Source organism: Pollachius pollachius, assembly GCF_949987615.1.
Source record: "Pollachius pollachius genome assembly, chromosome: 1".
NCBI classification, from domain to species: domain Eukaryota; kingdom Metazoa; phylum Chordata; class Actinopteri; order Gadiformes; family Gadidae; genus Pollachius; species Pollachius pollachius.
Genome location: NC_136934.1, coordinates 29,449,582 through 29,467,421, shown reverse-complemented (window position 1 = coordinate 29,467,421; position 17,840 = coordinate 29,449,582). Strand labels below are relative to the sequence as shown.

General features: G+C 45.4%; 4 protein-coding genes across 6 annotated transcripts in view; 2 read left to right on the top strand and 2 right to left on the bottom strand.

Annotated features, from left to right (window-relative positions):
* Window positions 1-100: 100 nt before the first annotated feature.
* gba1 (glucosylceramidase beta 1) lies at window positions 101-5,726 on the top strand. 2 transcript variants are annotated; one of them, XM_079742396.1, is made up of 11 exons: window positions 101-434; window positions 532-723; window positions 966-1,112; window positions 2,310-2,443; window positions 2,611-2,783; window positions 2,884-2,973; window positions 3,086-3,233; window positions 3,591-3,815; window positions 4,269-4,432; window positions 4,631-4,747; window positions 4,832-5,726. In XM_079742396.1, the coding sequence occupies exons 1-11, from the start codon at window positions 371-373 to the stop codon at window positions 4,935-4,937; spliced, it is 1,560 nt and encodes a 519-aa protein (XP_079598522.1). In that variant the 5' UTR covers window positions 101-370; the 3' UTR covers window positions 4,938-5,726. The 2 variants fall into 2 exon arrangements, with proteins under 2 accessions (XP_079598522.1, XP_079598523.1); XM_079742397.1 differs by having other exon boundaries at window positions 4,807-4,928.
* A 152-nt stretch (window positions 5,727-5,878) lies between these two features.
* On the bottom strand, window positions 5,879-10,511 carry rnf115a (ring finger protein 115a). Its single transcript, XM_079742414.1, has 9 exons — window positions 10,399-10,511; window positions 9,370-9,428; window positions 9,072-9,126; window positions 8,586-8,869; window positions 8,430-8,498; window positions 8,241-8,313; window positions 8,046-8,139; window positions 7,246-7,361; window positions 5,879-6,899 (listed from the first exon to the last, which is right to left on the bottom strand). Exons 1-9 carry the CDS (start codon window positions 10,474-10,476, stop codon window positions 6,780-6,782), a joined length of 948 nt encoding a protein of 315 aa, XP_079598540.1. The 5' UTR covers window positions 10,477-10,511; the 3' UTR covers window positions 5,879-6,779.
* A 268-nt stretch (window positions 10,512-10,779) lies between these two features.
* polr3c (polymerase (RNA) III (DNA directed) polypeptide C) lies at window positions 10,780-17,741 on the top strand. Of its 2 annotated transcripts, none has more exons than XM_079752879.1 (13): window positions 10,780-10,899; window positions 11,132-11,278; window positions 11,428-11,692; window positions 11,814-12,109; window positions 12,372-12,476; window positions 12,828-13,001; window positions 13,171-13,222; window positions 13,657-13,717; window positions 13,829-13,979; window positions 15,935-16,036; window positions 16,139-16,188; window positions 16,334-16,483; window positions 17,164-17,740. In XM_079752879.1, exons 2-13 carry the CDS (start codon window positions 11,132-11,134, stop codon window positions 17,246-17,248), a joined length of 1,638 nt encoding a protein of 545 aa, XP_079609005.1. In that variant the 5' UTR covers window positions 10,780-10,899; the 3' UTR covers window positions 17,249-17,740. The 2 variants fall into 2 exon arrangements, with proteins under 2 accessions (XP_079609005.1, XP_079609006.1); XM_079752880.1 differs by having other exon boundaries at window positions 10,810-10,852; window positions 17,164-17,741.
* The window catches only part of itga10 (integrin, alpha 10), a 63,109-nt gene continuing 62,968 nt past the window's right edge, over window positions 17,700-17,840 (bottom strand). Inside the window, exon 30 of the mRNA XM_079752860.1 lies at window positions 17,700-17,823. Within this exon, the coding sequence (XP_079608986.1) occupies window positions 17,770-17,823 (54 nt within the window). The 3' untranslated portion in view covers window positions 17,700-17,769. The remainder of the gene's footprint in view (window positions 17,824-17,840) is intronic.

Genomic DNA, 17,840 nt, shown 5'->3' with positions numbered 1-17,840 from the left:
ATCATGGAACATGTCCAAATACACTCCAGCTCCCCCTGGAGGTGGACGCAAATCGTGCAGTTGATCACGTGACGTTACTGGAGATCACCTGATTGGATTCTCCACCTCCAGCACAACTTTGGCAAAAACAAATCAAGAGAAACTCCCAAAAGCATGTGAATGTATGCGTTCAATGTAATTGAAGGGCAAGTCTCGAATTTTAGTGGGCAGAGTTGGACCTCTGTTGGAGGATGAAACGTGTGAGTCTGCAACAAGATCATCTGCACTTCATTGGATAAGTGAGCTGACGCAGGAAGAGATGTGAACTCAGTTCTGCTTTATAGTCAGACTGTAATTAGGAGCTCACTGAGAACCCTTCGTTGTAGACACAATGTCTCTGTTAGAAAGAGACATTTTGGTTATGGTACTCTTGACCGCATTTACGCTTTCCTCAGGTAAACCAGCACTATTTGACTCATCATATTTGTCAATTAACATTTCTTAGGTAGGATTGATATTTGAATCGATACAAATGTGTTTGTATTTGTCCAGGAGATAATAGGTGTCTGTCCCGAGACTTCGGCCATGGCTCTGTGGTGTGCGAGTGTAATTCCACATACTGTGACAGCGTGGGGCCGTTGACTGTGCCCTCACTGGGCCAGTTCACTGCCTTCCTGAGCAGCAAGGCGGGCAGCAGGCTGGAACAGGTCCATGGCCAAGTCATCAAGAATAGCACTGCAGTGGGTGAGTAGCAGATGGGAGGGTGAATAGGGTACAGCCTCTTCTATACCGCCAATGGTCATAACAAGTGGCTCGAACTAATAATCCACAAGACAATCAATATCGTTAGGTTAAACGGTTGAGGATACAAGAATTTCTTGACAATGAACCACTTCCACTCATGGAATTTATTGTGCATATGACATGAAACTTGGCGTATCTGCACTGTACACATTGACTTAAACCTATGTTCCTATGTCTTCCAGGTCTCAGGTTAACTATCGTTCCTTTCCAGAAGTATCAGGAGGTCCGGGGCTTTGGAGGGGCCATGACAGATGCCGCTGCTGTGAACATTCTGTCCCTCTCCCCCGCCACCCAGGACCAGCTCCTGCGCCAGTACTTCTCCCCTGACGGTGGGTCAAGAGAACACATGATCCTTACATCTATGCGTGTCTCATCGATATAATGGCTCAATAGTCATTGTTCATGGTCAGTGTTGGGAAGGATACTTTTAAAATATATCCAGTTACAGAATACAGAATACATGCCCAAAAATGTAACATGTAACGTATTCCATTTCATCACTCAATGAGTATTGCATTCTGAATACTTGTATTACTTCCACATTGAAGGCATTTTATAAGTGTAGGAATGTGGCATCAAATCATGTTTACTAAATAGGCCTATTCTGGTGTGTTCTTCTGTTCAAACTGGCTGAATGTGTTAAGCCCAAGTCTCCCTGAAAGTGCACTATTTTATATAATTTGCTGTAGTGGAACAAAGACTATAAGGGTATGTTCATGCGAAAGATATTTGCTATTACATCTAACATTTTTTTCACTGAGCTAAGTGCATAGGTGTTGCCTATAAAATCGCAGAGAGAGAGAGAGAGAGAGAGAGAGAGAGAGAGAGAGAGAGAGAGAGAGAGAGAGAGAGAGAGAGAGAGAGAATATCGTTCAATCATTGGACAAAAAGTTCTGGGTCGAACTCCTTCTCCCTCATCCTGGTGCTGAATATGTTAAATGCATCAGCATTTTTTTGTGTGTTTTCCAGCATACGTTTTATGTGAGTGTCTGTCCAAATTCCCAGACGGTCCAACAATTTGCTGCTAGTCTTGGAGTCACCGCTAATCAAACAATAATTCCCATAATGCACGCTGAGCGGAATGCCTGTTACGTCCAAAGAGGCATATGCTTTGTAGAACTGGATCGGAACGAGGTGCGTTCGCTTTCACATCTCAAGTGAACCGTGCCAGGGTTCATTTGGAAGCGAACCGAGACCAGCTGTTCAGGGAGGTCTCGGTCGGCTGATTTGGTTCACATCGAAGTGAGGTGGTTGCATTCACACCAATGCAAACGTACCGAACCAAAGGGACCAAACTCGTTTAGTGTGCACTAAATGCTGTTGGTGTGAAAGCACAAATAAACTGCTGAAACAGAAGTATGTAATGTAATCCATTGATTTCAATAATGTAACTGTATTGTAAATACCAACTATTTAAATTTTAACTGTAACGGAATACAGTTAGCTATAATTTATATTCTGAATAGGTAACGCCGGCACATGTATTCCGTTACTCCCCAACAATGTTCATGGTATGTGTTCTGTAGGTATTGGCTACACTGTTGTGCGGGTGCCCATGGCCAGCTGTGACTTCTCCCTCCGTCTGTACACGTACGCAGACACACCTGGAGACTACGGTCTGGAGAACTTCACTCTAGCCCCAGAAGACACCAATATGAAGGTTCCTCACTCGTTCATTCACTCGTGCACTCACTCACTCTCCATCTCTCTCTTTCACATTTACTCACACACACACACACACACACACACACACACACACACACACACACACACACACACACACTACTTCTGCAGCACCCGTCTCACCTGTCGTCTCTCTCTGTCCAGATACCCCTGCTGCAGCGGGCTCAGGCCATGTCCCCCCAGCCCCTGGCCCTGCTGGCCAGCGCCTGGAGCGCCCCCGCCTGGCTCAAGACCAACGGTGCTCTGACGGGGAAGGGGTCCCTCAAAGGGCAGCCGGGGGGCAAGGAGCACAAGACTTGGGCTCAGTACTACGTTAGGTAACAACATGCAGACATGAATATATGTTGCTGGACCCCAGTAGGATAAGACATAACAAGATGCAAGAGGACCGGATGACGTGTGTGTCTCCTCCTGTAGGTTCCTGGAGGAGTATGCTAAGCACAATCTGTTGTTCTGGGCCTTGACCACTGGGAATGAGCCCTCTGCTGGACAAATGACAAACTACAGGTCATCCACTGCAGTTTTTTGCAACCTCTCAACTTGAATGACCATAGGTATCTACCCGGTTTACCTAGAGGAAGGGAAGGACTGATGTGTTCATGGTTATGTGTCCCTAAAGTTTCCAGGCCATGGGCTTCACGGCGGAGGAGCAGAGAGACTGGGTGGCTATGGACCTGGGCCCTGCTGTCACGGCTTCCGTTCACCCCCACACACACATCCTCATTCTGGACGACAACCGGCTGTTGCTGCCCTACTGGGCTAAAGTGGTGAGACCACCAGACACAGTGTAACGGGGCAGAGCAGCATAGAGCTTTTTACCATTGCCCTTAATTGGCAGCCAAGAAAAACTTTAGTATTCATTGTGTAATCCAAAGCAGAGCATTCCTGAAGCTCTCAGCTGCAACCTTTTTGGTATTTGTACCTGATAAATGTTTAACAGTACTGATCATTTCAGTAAATGGATTAGTCAACTGTAGATTTATTTAAAATTTCAGATTTATGATGTAAAAATACCAGACATTCACTGATTAATTTTAGAGACTCTCTGCATTTAAATGGTCGCATGAGCGTGAAATGTATTTGCATCAAATGCCTCTTACTCAACCCCCCCTGTTCCCCCCCAGGTCCTCAGTGACGTTGAGGCGGGGCGCTACATACACGGCGTGGCGGTCCACTGGTACCTGGACAGCCTCGTCCCCGCAGAGATAAGCCTGGGCACCACCCACCACCTCTTCCCAGAGTACTACCTGTTCGGCACGGAGGCCTGCGCCGGCTGGAGCCCGGTGGACAGAGGGGTGAAGCTGGGCAGCTGGGAGAGGGCGGAGCAGTATGCCGCTAGCATCCTCCAGGTAGGTGGCCTCAGCGGCCTCCCACTCTGGCTCCAGTTACCCATGTTGGACGGCCCTGTTTAGCTGTTGAGGAGCGGAACGTATCAAAAGCGATTTTTGAAGTCAGATATGGGTCATAAAAGAGCAGGTAGAGGTCAGGGATCTTGTTGAAGAATGCTGAATGGAGTTGGAACCCACCCAATACCTTGAACAACACACCCAAACAACTAAACTATCCTGCCCTGAGAGTACAGTAAAATATCAGTGTGAACAATGTATGACACACTCTTCCGAATGCTTTCCACAGCCAAGGAGGGCACATTGTTACCTTGTCTGCCTTCATTTGGTTTAGCAGTTTGCATGGCATCACAAGGGATTTAGTGTGCGTGTGCCATCCCCATAGGACATGGGAAACCGCACGCTGGGCCCTTCCCTGTGCCTGGTGTGATTGTTCTCTGTGTGGTTGACCTCAAGGACCTCAACCACTATGTGGTCGGCTGGACCGACTGGAACCTGGCCTTGGACCCGGGCGGTGGACCAAACTGGGTCAATAACTTTGTGGACAGTCCCATCATAGTGAACCAAAAACAAGATGTGTTCTACAAGCAGCCGTCCTTCTACAGCATGGCTCACTTCAGGTAACACCCAACTACTGTTATTTGGTGTATGAGATGGGAGGGGTAGTGGACCGCTCTGTTTAGTGATGCATATTTTTTAGTCTGCTCATTTAGGGCATGACAGGAGAAACAAGAACATAGAAGAAACTTTAATTTCTTACGCCTTTAATTGTCCATGATTATAATTCCTTCATAACATGTTATTTCTGTGGTCCATAGTAAGTTCCTGCTCAAGGGGTCTCGCAGAGTGGGCTTGTCTGCCAGTAAGGAGACCACCCTTGAGTTCTCAGCCTTCATCAGACCAGATGGCTCTGTGGTGCTCATCATACTGAACCGGTAGGGGTCGTGGATATGTGGTCGATAACCCTAACCCTAGACACTAATGTGAGAATCAGGATTGTGTTTGTCTGTGTGTAATAGGTCAGCATTGGAGGTCCAGTTCGAGGTGTGGGACCATTCGGTGGGCTTCATTCCCTCTACAGCGCCCCCTAGATCTCTGCTGACGCTCGCCTGGAACACACACTGACATGACACCCACACAAACAAAACCCGATGAACACACACTGACATGACACCCACGCAAACACAACCTGATGCACACACAACACACACTGACATGACACCCACACAAACACAACCTGATGTACACAAAATACACAAACTGACAAGACACTCACGCAAACACAAACTGATTTACACAAAATACACACACTGACAAGACACCCCCACAAACACAACCTGATGTACACACAACACACACACTGACAAGCCCACTGTACTTAACATCACATGTTTAACATGTCAACTGTTAAACTTGCCTGCAACCACCAGAGATGCACAGACACTGGACTAAGGTGTAAAGGGCATCAAGAGGACATAGGTTTGGTCTTACCACAAATAAATACCAAAAATGTAAGCCTAATCTCAGCTATCTTAAAAAGGTTGCAGCTCAAATGATTACTTGAAATTAAGACATTGGAAAAAACCTGCTGACTTTGAATAAACTGAATGCAAACAGTGAAAAATGAATGCAAACCCATTAGGATTGTTCTAGGGTTTTGGATACAAAGCATACTAATGGAACGCATTAGTACTAATGTTTAAATCAAAACTAAAGTGTGCCTGCAGCCAGACATTCACTTTATTATTTTTATAATGTACATAATTTGCATAATGTTCATACTGTTTTGTTGAGAAAACAATGGGAACTGATTTGTCAATAATGTAATTACCTATTGTATGGAAAATTGCCCATTTATTTATAGGAGTAGTGATGGAAATTAATGGGGTCTGTTCTAAAGGATCCATCAAAGCTGCTGCCTATTTGGTGTTGTCATCCATTAATAACCCAGACAGCAGGATGTAGGCTAAATCTGAAAATACAGGTTGATTCAAGGGTTGATTACATGCAAACGATGTTTGGGCATGGATAAATCGGATGAATGTACAGGAAGTACTGCAGCCAAATACAACATTTGTTCCAATTTATTATAACATACATTTTTTCATATATATAATATACATATTTTGATAATCAGATTTCACTTTTTTTTTTTTCATTCGCAGTGTTTTTTCTTTTCAAACGATAAATTGGACTAAAAGTATTTACATAAAAAAGTGATACAAATGTGAAAGAAAAGACAAGTTGTTAACCAATTAATAAAATGATGAGCAGAGATGACATCTTTTTTATATATATACAGCAGAACAAACGCCTGGATGTCAATGACAGAAGAAACAAAACAGGGTTTACCCTATCTGGGAGACCTTGGGCCCGCATTCTCCTTAAAAATCCTTCGTCTTTTAGATGTCACCAGAGACAAGACCATACCTTTACCCTCATACTCCTTCACAACCTCCGTTGGTGGCCCTCTGTAAAGCCATTATTTGCCATATTTTTCTTGGAGGAAAACAGATAAACCAATGCAAAAGTGTTGTGTCTGATGTAGAACATAAGACTTTAGGAGACTCCACTTCAGCAGAGCTGAGTGCAGAAGAGAGACAAAACATGTGGAATACAGAGAGAGCTTCCATGACAACAGTGTATTACAGCAGTGCAATTTTCAGGCTGGAAAAAAAAACAAGGTATGGTGAGAGGACACAGAGGAATCAACTTAGTTTTGTCTCTGGAAATCGACGGCGAGATATACTGCACCTGGGCTGGTCGTCGAGGTCAGTATGAGAAGAAAACATGTAGCACAGCGCGTGTGTCCAGAGTACATGGTTATAGGAATATTTCAAGGGAAAACCAAAGCAAATGTTTATTTTTTGTAGTAGTGATGAAGGGGAGAGGAGAAGAAATGGGTACTTCTGTGAACATAGATGGGGGGTGGGGTGGGGGGGGGGGGGGCGGGGGAATGTGTGCGACTCAGAAGGACCATCTCTCCTGTGTTCTCGAGTCCGTGGCGAGGGAGGGGGACTCTGGGGGAGGCTGGCTACTGCTGTCCTCTCCATTCAAGCCCTTCCTGCACACTGGACACGTGTCATGCTGTCAGGGAAGGAGAGGAGAGCATTGAAAACACCTCAGTTAGTTTTTCTCAAATTGTACCTGGAACTCCAGTTAACCAACACAGAGTTTACTGAGCCCTTTAAACCTGACCTATGCAGTAGCAACATACTGACTAGATGCCAACATACTGAGAGCTTACTCTAGTTGGATTTTCGCTTTGACTTACAAAGTATCGATGCTGTGGACGACCCTATACATATTATTCTCCAATTCTTCCCAGCAATCCGATGCTTTTAAGGCATTAACTTGCCAAAAACAGCACATTCCAGCACAACACTGCAACAGCCCTTTACTAAGGTCATAAGGTGTTGTCCAAGGCTCTTACCATTTCCAACCAGGGAACTATACAGTCTGAATGGAAGAAGTGATTACAGGGTAGCTGTCTGACAGGCTCCCCGACTGAGAAGTCCTCTTTGCAAACAGGACATTCCATACTGCAGTCTGCACACACACAAGACGGGGACAGGACATTAATAAGCATCACGTAGACACTATGGAGTTAATGCTCAACTAAAGGCAGCGGCTTTGTAATGTATGGCCAATTACAGAATTAACATTGTGATTTATAGTCCTGGTGTGTCATTAGACATGAATGTCCTGATCAGACATCGATCGATTCAACCAGTTGTTCATTCCAATATCGTGACTGACCCCAGAAATAAATAGTAATAAGACACCGTCAGTTGACAAAATTGTGGGCTACGTGGGCAGGAGGCAATGCAAGACGAGTGGGTCATGCACAAGTCTGAGGACATCCTCGTGAGTCAGATAGCACCTGCCCCGCAAAGTCTCATTGCTGATGGTGCTGTTCAGAGAAATAGGACACATATTGAGGAGCCAAGCTGGCAAAAACAATTGAGGAAAAAGAGTTGTGACAGGTATATATATTCATAGAAATGGTGTTCATAGTATAACTGATTCCTGTGCTAGTTCATATTGGTAGTTTAATAGTCTCTATTGCACAATTAATATGTTTACATGTTGCCGTTTTAAATCCACTGATAGAATGAGAACTGAAGAAGATACAAGGCGCTCATAGAGGGAATGAGAGCACACTGAACCCATCAAGGTTAGCATTCAGTCCGTTCTAGTCCTGTGTCTGCGTGGAGATGGCATGGGGCTGACCTGCTTGTTCCTGAGAGACGTGGACGGTAGGGAGGGAGGAGATCTTGTCCTTCTCTGCTGGAGGCGGACCCGTGTTTTCAAACTGTCCCAACAGCTGCACGCACGTCATCAAATAAAAGCACTGTTAACATTTCAAATCCATCAAAAGAAAAATATCCCACTGATAAGAAAAACTGATGTGGGCATTGTGTCTACCTGCGTTATTACGGCGTCTAGTCCTCCCTGTCCCCAGGCATAGTCCCCCGGGTTAGAGTGCAGCATCCCTGTCCTGGAGGAACAGTGTAATAATCAACATATAGCAGAAGGCTAGGACTGTCACATGATGTGCCAGTAGCTACCAGGCTAGCAATAGCTAATTGGATTCCAAGAACAGTTTGGACATACCATGATATAGGGGGTGACCCGGCGACTCCAGAGTTGACAAACAGACCCGCCAGAAACTGTTGTACAATCCTAAATATAAAACAACAAGCCTTAAGGGGAGCCACAAGAGCTGATGACAGGGTGGAGGCAGGTGTTGGAGGCGTGAGGCTGACTCACCCTTCCACCGCAGGAGACCGGTCTGGTCTGCTGCTCCCTCTGGACCGGTACCTCCGCTGGCTGTGCAGGCGAGGGGGACGCCCCGGCCCCCAGTGTTCCCCAGACCCAAACGGACCACCGATGGGACCCCCTAGACCCGCCGGAACCGAACCCCCAATGGGCCCCCCTCCGAGCCCCCCTAGCCCACTGAGACCTCCCAGACCCCCTCCAGGGACCCTGGGCTCGGAATCTGGGCTGTCGCCATCCGTTGTGAAAGGCCGGTCCACAAACAGCAGGTGCCATAACTAAAGAAGTGGAGATGGACAAAAGGAGAGCAGAAGAGCAGAAATGTAATGAACAAAAGAAGATGACAAGGGGATACTGGGAACATGGACTTGAGAAGAAGAAGTTGCAATGCCACACAATTCATATCCAAGAATCCTCCTTTCTGTTCTACATGGGCCAGCCTGACATCCTCCCCATGAAGTCCTAAAGCACAACACATACCTCTGCAAACTGTGTGGCTGTGTCATCGATTCCATTAGCGCCGCCCTCCAGGAGACTGAGGGACATGACACACAAGGGGACAAAACACATCATTAGCAACATGCACTGAGCACTCTACCTTATCCTACCTATAACAGTGGAAGATGCATTCAAGGACAGTTGAGCGGAATCTGACACAAGCTCAGACCACACAAACCAGCATGAGGCGAGGCACCAAATAAATAACACTTTTGTATAAAACCAACGCTAATTGTTCACTAATAGATCAATGAAATTGAGTTTTTTCGGAAAATAATACCTGGAGTCTTCTGTTACTTCCTCTATGAATCCCGAGTCACATCTTGGACAAATATATTCCTAGAAAGTCAAAAAATATATATTTTAAGTGGTTGGTGGACGTAAAAACTGTATAATGCAAGCATAAAAACATAACAATAACATACTTTGTCAACACAAAGTCTATATCACTGATATCCATGTTATTTGTATACAGACATGGACACAAGCAGGATACGTTTTGCTTTATTTTATTTTAGACAGCATGCAATCATCAAAACTATGACCAAAACCATGGCAGGCCAGTGTAGCTTTTGCATGCATATAAAAATAGTAGGGGAAACTCCTCCTAATGACAGGTCGAAACGTACCTTCTGGGAAGGAAAGTAAAACCAAACTGGCCTACTTTAACACACAATACAGGGGGGAAATAATCTATATTGGAGGAGGGCAACTGCCTACTACTAACGATACAAATACCGATTATTTAGAGTGTGGATGTAAGCGATTGACAAGGTTAATTTAAATCCTTTTGATTTTGCTTTCGTTATTGGAACGAAACAAAGCATCAAGCAAGCACATACCAACTCATGACGACTTGAGTGTTACCAAAGGAAAAAGGTCAAGAAGCAGAGGATCGCAGAGGGCACCCTTGACAGACACATTATGCTGTTTTAAAGGCAATACAACGACACATCTCCACTGTTTGTGTGCAGAACACAACATCGACCAGACTGAGTGGCATCAACACCAGCCCTTGTCCCGGGCTTAGCACTGTACATTGAAAATAACGACCACCGCCGAGGACCCAGCGTCGGCTATGAACAACGGGACGACCCTGTCAATGTCTCGGTGTTCAGGAAAACAAACGAGAGCCCCGGGGAACGATCCTGAGAACCGAGGGCCAAAGCTCCTGACCGAGGGCCACAGCTAGCTGGCTACCGAGCAGCAAGCTAGCAGCTGATACTGTGGTTATTCCTACATCATGTCATCTATGAAAAGGTAAAGTATTAATAATGACTCAATGAGAGAGACAAAGGGGCCGCCTTACCGGGAGCTTGGGGCTCACTTCTCCCTTACAACAGTGACAGAAGAACCGATGAGGGGGTAGAGCCGCAGCCTCCGCCATCTTCCCCTAAATAGCACAAACACTGACGTCGGTCCTCCAGCGATATGAAGACAGCGCTCGGACGGCAGCCCGGCATGCACCGCGGCGGTCATATGAGAGAGCAGGAGAAGAAGGGCGGAAGTGTTGTGTTGCGTAGCGTTGTGGCGGAAGCCCGGCAAGCACCGCGGCGGTCATATGAGAGAGCCGGAGCAGAGGGCAGGCCAAAGTGTTGTGTTGTGGCTGGCCGCCGCCCGGCATGCACCGCGGCTGTCATAGTGCTGGAGCGGAGGAGGGCGGAAGTGTTGCGTTGTGTTTTGTTGTGCTGTGGCTGCAACCCGGCCGCATGTGTTGTCACCCTCACCCGCATCATTCAAAAAAAAGAATTAGTTTCGCAAAGGTACCCGAGCTAACTTCATGTTGAACTGAGGAAAAAGTAACATAAAGGTAGAACATTTCATGATTAAACCTTGAAGTTTGGGTTGCATTGATTGTCACCTGCGCATGGGCTTATTCATCAGTTTACATTCGAAATACCCCCTTTTCGGTTGACATCCACAGTTTCTGTCGCTGTTTGTAAGGTGGCAGTTACATTCTATACTATCTAGTGTGACTTTGACACATGTTGATTAGGCCTTTATCATTATTTTATTGTCTGCATCTTTATTTTCGTAAACAGATGACTGCCCAGGAGGCCCGCCTGTGTGGGCTCCTACTCCGCGAACACTTCGGAGAGGTGGTGGAGAAGATCGGGACGCACCTCCTCAGGAGTGGGGCTCAGAACCTACGCACCATCGTCAATGAGAGTGGTACTCCGATCGACCTGGTATGCTGGCACATTATTAACTTCTAATACGACGACTAAGGATGTTTTCATAGTTAGACATACAATTACGCTGGCTGGTCCCAAGTTTGTAATAAGGACTTGCGTCCGATGACTTAAACAACAAGGCCTCCTTTCTCTCTGTTTTCCAGGTGAAGAAATCTCTGTGTGTGCTGATGAAGCATGGCGCATGCAGATTCAGCATAGGTCGCAAAGGACCAGGGAGTCCTGTGGAGTACCAAGCGAGCTGCGAGAGGATCTTGGGGATTCTGCGCTATCCACGCTACATATACACAGCCAAGACACTCTACAGTGATACGGGAGAGCTGATCATTGAGGAATTGCTTCAGCGGGGCCACATGACCATGAGCAGTATTGTGAAGATGGTGGCCGACCGACTCACCCACAACATGGAAGGTCAGTTCCTGAGACTTTCATGGAGTGACCTGTTTCAAATGTATCACGTTTTCTGATCGTCTCTGCAAGGCTATTTGTAATAATAATATATAGTGTTTTATTTTTTTTTTACCTCTGCTAGAGGGTCGCAGCATAGAGTACAACGAGGTGGTCTCAACCTTCTCCAAGCTGGTTGAGACACACTTCCTGCAGCGATGTCCCCCGGTGTCGGAGGTCGTGCCACCGGTCAGCACCGCTCCGACGGTCCCCGGAGCCCCGGCGGCCCCCGTCAGCACCGGCCCCCCCACCCCCGAGAGCTTCTCCGACTGCTACTTGGTGCCTAGCGTTTCGCTGGCGGGCCGGGGCAAACGAAGGCGCTCTGGGGAGGACGCGGTCTTGGACCAGGGGACCACCAAGAAGGCCAAGACGGACCCCCAGGTGGATGGGGGACGGGGACACCGCCTAGCATTCAGACTCGTCTAAAGCCTGGGAAGCTTGTCTTGATTAATTGTGTTGAGTTTTGGGTTTCAAAGTATCGGGTTATTTGTCTGAGAACATTATCCACATGCATTTCTATATTTTTTTTTATCTGTCAAGCACACACTTGAATATCCGTGATAACCTTTTTGATTACATACGATTTGGATTCTGTATGAAAGGATATTTAAAATGAGTGAACTGTTTTGAATCTACTTCTCAGACACATGGAGATGAGGGTATCTACTGGCAGGTGAACTTTGAGAGGTTTCATCTCCACTTCAGAGACCAGACCATAATAAGCGCTGTGGCCAGCAAACTGGACCAGGTGAGGGTTTCTTGTAGGATGATGACTAACGTCCAGTGTAGATTAACTTTGTATCGCAAAGTCTTCAGACCAATGACCTTAATGAGTAAAACCAGTATAGACATTGCAAATAATAAAGGATAATAGTGTTTATAATCAGATAAACCCTTCCATAGATGGAAAGCTCTCAACATATGGGTCTTCAGTTAAGTTATTAATGGGCTTATAGCGTGTTAAAAATACTAATATTTCTAATACATACACCATTGAACATGTTATACATATACTGCTGTATGATAATAATCATTTTTCTTTGCATACTTATAGAGCACCAATTAAGGCCTTATCTATGTGTGTCTGTGTCCACCCCAGACGAGCAGTGAGATAGTGAGAACCATGCTGAGGATGAGTGAGGTGACCACCACCCCCTATGCCAGCTGCACGCAGGCCCTGTCAGCCAATGAGGTCTTCAGGTCCCTGCCAGCCAACTACAGCATCAGCCGGCCCGTCTTGGACCAGTACCTCACACTGCTGGTTGATGACCCGGTAACACTGAACTATATTCATATAAATACAATGTTTAACACTGTTTCTGTTGGTCGGTTACTCAGTTTGTGTGTTTATTTTGTTCTATACTCAATATTGGGTACATTTGACATATTATACATGCATACACGTATATTTGTAGCTTTCCTAATGATGTCCTCCTTTCTAGATGGAGTTTGTGGGGAAGACGGGAGACAGCGGAGGAGGAATGTATGTTGTCAGTATCCTTTTGATCAAGGAGGGAACCAGGCTGTCATGGAATTCACGCTGGGAATTATTTTCTTCTATTGTATAAAGGTGTGATAGCGTGCTTTTTCAACTTTTCCCTTTGCTTGTCTTTTATATAGCCTATCTATACATGTTTTATGTATGCTAAGCCAGAAAAATCTAAGTCCGAGGCAGGGGGAGTATTCGTGCCCACCGAGAATGTCACTCAATAAGTGAGAGATGGTTTGTGCTCAAATCTTTGCACTCAGACTGATACAAAACATAACGTTTTTGAAGGACGCTGAAATTGGTTTTGCAGAAGTGAACAGTGAGAATGATAAGAGGTATTTCTAACATACAGCAATGTAACCCTATTCTAGTAGGTAGCCAAAATCTAATTATTATCCCTACAAAAGCATGTTTTCGGATCTTTAACTCATGGCTCTAGATCTGCACAAAGCGCTGACCAACCTGGCGAGGGCCACACTTGAGTCCGTGGTACAGGAGAGGTACGCTGCTTTGTAGACCGCCCATGGTGGTTTCTAAGCGATTTGAAATATGCCATTTAAGGAGCCAGTTATTCCACCCACCGTCAAATCTTCTATTCATTCCAATAACAGGTTTGGCTCCCGGTCTGCACGCATCTTTCGTCTGTTACTACGGAAACGCCATCTAGAGCAGAAGCAGGTGGAGGACTTTGCGATGATCCCAGCCAAAGAAGCCAAAGACATGCTGTACACATTGATGTCAGAGAACCTGGTGCTCCTTCAGGTACGTCTACCTAGCCAAACCATCCAGAGAAGGCCTTTCTGCCTCCCGTTCCCATGAGACACTGTTCAATGAGTTGGTGAATGGGTTTTCGGATTACACAACAGTTCAAAAGTTTGAGGTCACTTAGAAATGTCCTTATTTTTTAAAGAAAAGCACTTTTTTTCAATGAAGATAACATTAAATTCTTCAGAAATACAGTTTAGACATTGTTAATGTGGTAAATGACCACTCTAGCTGGAAACGGCTGATTTTTAATTGAATGTCTACATAGGTGTACAGAGGACCATTTCCAGCAACCATCACTCCTGTGTGCTGCTACATTGCTACATTGTTTAGCTAATCGTGTTAAAAGTAGTGATCGACCGATATTATCGGCCGATATTTGCGGTTTTTACGTGTATCTTATCGGCCGACAGACAGTTTTATTTACAGACAGTTCAATAAATGTTATTTTTTTAAAACTGAGACATTGTAACATTTGTTATCTTCATTGTGTCATTTTTATGATGTAAATTGAAGGAGGCTTAGCCTGGAAATCCAGACCCACATCTAGAAAGCTGTAGGGTCTGGCAACGAGTAATGAAAATGGCCCAACTCAAGGGGCGGCACCAAGCATGCATTTGAAAATATCACTGGATAACACACATTGGATAACACTAGGGCCCGACCGATATTGATTTTTGAGTGCCGATGCCGATTATTTTCAGAGAAAAATTACGATAACGATTTAATCGGCCGATTATAAAAAAAAAAAAGCATTACAAACTGCTTCACCAGTAGGCCCCTTGGTGAAGTAGTCCCAAACCTTGCTATGAGTCTTATCTGACATCTGTACCTCCCAATGTGCTGCGCTCGTGAGCAGTGACTAACACGTGCGCACTGAGCAGTATGGTCTCACCGTTAGAGTCTACAGTATAACAAATTAACATGGCCTCGGACCTAAAGAAAAACAGGCACAACATGCTCAAACAACGCGTCTTGTGTACATTGGTGAGGTGAGCGCGCAGCTGCCTGAGCGAGCGTGTTTTCATGTTGTACGGTAAAATTCAATCTCCTCTTTTTTTACTCCGGCTAAAGTTGCTAGTTAGCAAGGCTAGGTTAGCTTTACTGTATTTGAAGGATAGTGGGGTGTACTTTTCCTTTTTTTTAAGCATGACCTACACGTTTAAAAGGACCAATTGTTCATTACACAAACTAGTTATAAACTTACCGTGGGGGGAAACTCTGCTCGGTTTATCCAATGAGCTCAGCACATTCAAGCTACATGCGCTCGGGTGTTGTGTCCAAAAATAAGTGCGGTGGGTGAGACTTAGAGCCTTTCTTAAGTAGAATGGAGTAGGAGCGCACACTGCTGGATACTAAGCGCAATAACATTTCAAAAAACAAAAAAAAAATCGGTTGTAATCGGCGTCTTTTGGCAGATGTTGATTATTTTCAAAAAGGCTATAATCGGCCGATTAAATCGGCAGGCCGATGAATCGGTCGGGCCCTAGATAACACTATGACCAATCAGAAGAATACAAGGGGTGACGTATCCAGACCAGTGGAGCTAACCAATAGATAAGACTCTTGCCGTATCCGGTCGGTAAAACAGCAACGCCTATATTGTATATTGCTCGTTCCCAGAGTGACTCGCTGAGCAAATTCAAATTGTGCTCTCCGAGAACTCTGGATTTCCAGTGTATTATCGGCTCCAAATATCGACTCAAGAAAATCGGTATCTGTGTATCGGTTATCGGCTAAGGCTGATGAAAAAAAAAATCGATATCGGCCCTAAAAAATCCGTATCGGTCAACCCCTAGTTAAAAGTTTAATTGATGATGAGAAAACCCTTGTGCAATTATGTAAGCACAGCTGAAAACTGTTGAATAAAGGTATGAGTTTTCATGGAAAACATGAAATTGTCTGGGTGAACCCCAAACTTTTGAAAGGCAGTGTATGATTTTTGATTCCAGGAACTACCCAAGACCCCTGACCATGCCCCCTCCCGTACCTTCTACCTGTACACTGTCAACCAGCTGGCTACTGCTAGGATGTTGCTGCAGCACTGTTACAAGGTAAATGACCACATAACGTTGTGGATGTCACAGCATGGTTATGTTGGCCAAATGGGCTCAGTTGGACTCCTGTTTGAGGTATTGGCTCTTCCTCCCTTTTAGACCGTGGCCAACCTCATAGACCGTCGCTTGTTTCAAACCAAGGAGAGCAAGTAAGTGAAAGAACACCGCCAGGGCTTCTCACATCCATATCTCCAAAACCGAATTATCCCAGAGCCTGGATCCTTTTGAAGCACAGACTAGGACCTATTTGGCACCTAAGCACACTTATTGATTGGCTGTTGTCTGGACTGACAGGCGTCTGCTGGAGAAGTCCCAGCGAATCGAGGCCATCATGGCGTCGTTGCAGGCCAGCGGTGCGGAGGCTGAGCAGCTTACTGAGGTGGAGGAGATGATCAGCGCCCCTGAGAAGCAGCAGCTGGAGTCACTGAGACACCATATCAACAAGTAGGAGCAGAGCCCCACTGGACCTAGGATCTAAGGCTGTCCCTTAATGCTCCACTTACCAGTAGTCTTTCAGCAAAGGCTAAGTCGACCAAGTGTCCCATTAGTCGCTGATAAAGTAAAAATAAAAACAAAGCCCTCCCTGACATCGCTGTTAACATTAACGCTCCCGCGATGGAGAGTCATACTTGGAAACACAACTGACACGCCTGGTATTCATAGTATACTGTACATGCCAACCGGACAACGTATCAACACTAACCGCTCTCCCCACGCTGCTCAGACACACGCATCACTCACTAAATAAGAACACAGTTTTTTTTTACTTCATTTGTTTTGACAACCGACAAGCTTTCTTCTTTCTTGCTTTTAAATCAAGTTGTGTGCATTTTTACAGTGCATAAATACGATTTACTCAACATTCATTGTCGGTGCCGTTAATTTGGCGGCCTGCATTGTGTGTGTGCTTGTTCCAATTATATTTAATGATTACAAATTATTTTAGTGTGATCTGTAATGGTGCAATGTTTAACAGATTTACTATCTCACACACACACCACACACACTTAAGTCAGGCAGCTCTTCACTCTGAACAAATCCCCCATGCCACTGTCACTACAGTGTATGTTGTTGGCTCAATAACAGGTGTAGTGATTTCCTTATTCCAATCTGTTTATCTCCAGGTTGGATTCTGCAGAGAACCAGGTGGATGAGACCATCTTCCTGCTCAAGTCTTACGTGGACTCCACTGCTAGGACCACACGGTGATGGCGTTACTGTCGGGACTTTAAACTCCATCGTCGTTCTTATTCAGACGAAGCCTCTCAGTTTATCAGTTTGTGTTTGCTTTTGAACTTTTTTTTCTTTCAGTTACAATGAAGTTGTATATCTCCAGCTGAATGAAGGTAAAACCAAGAGCGTCTGTTCAAACTCTTTTTAATTTCAACAACAGACGGACAGAGACAGTGAGACAGACATAGGACAACGTAATGTGCTGACATGTAAAATGATGATGTCTGAATATTAAATAAAAGGACAATTGTTTAATGCACTTGAGTCAAAAAACAAAGTAGAAAAAGTTATTTACATAAGTGCCCCCGACCCTATGAATAGTGGGTAGTGCATTCCTGTCGGACCTCAAACGTCCCCTGGTCCTGGAGGTCCTAGTTGAGGCGTAGAGCTCTGGATCCCGGTCCTAGCGCTGTGAGGGACCCAGGACTGTCATTGGCAGCATGTGGGAAGGACCACTCGGGTAACCATCACAACCTTTGTCATGGCAGCCGACCGCTTCACTCCTCCTGGGTCTCCTCTTCCTCGGGCTGTTTCCGTGTGAAGAAGCCCAGCTTCATCACGAGAGACA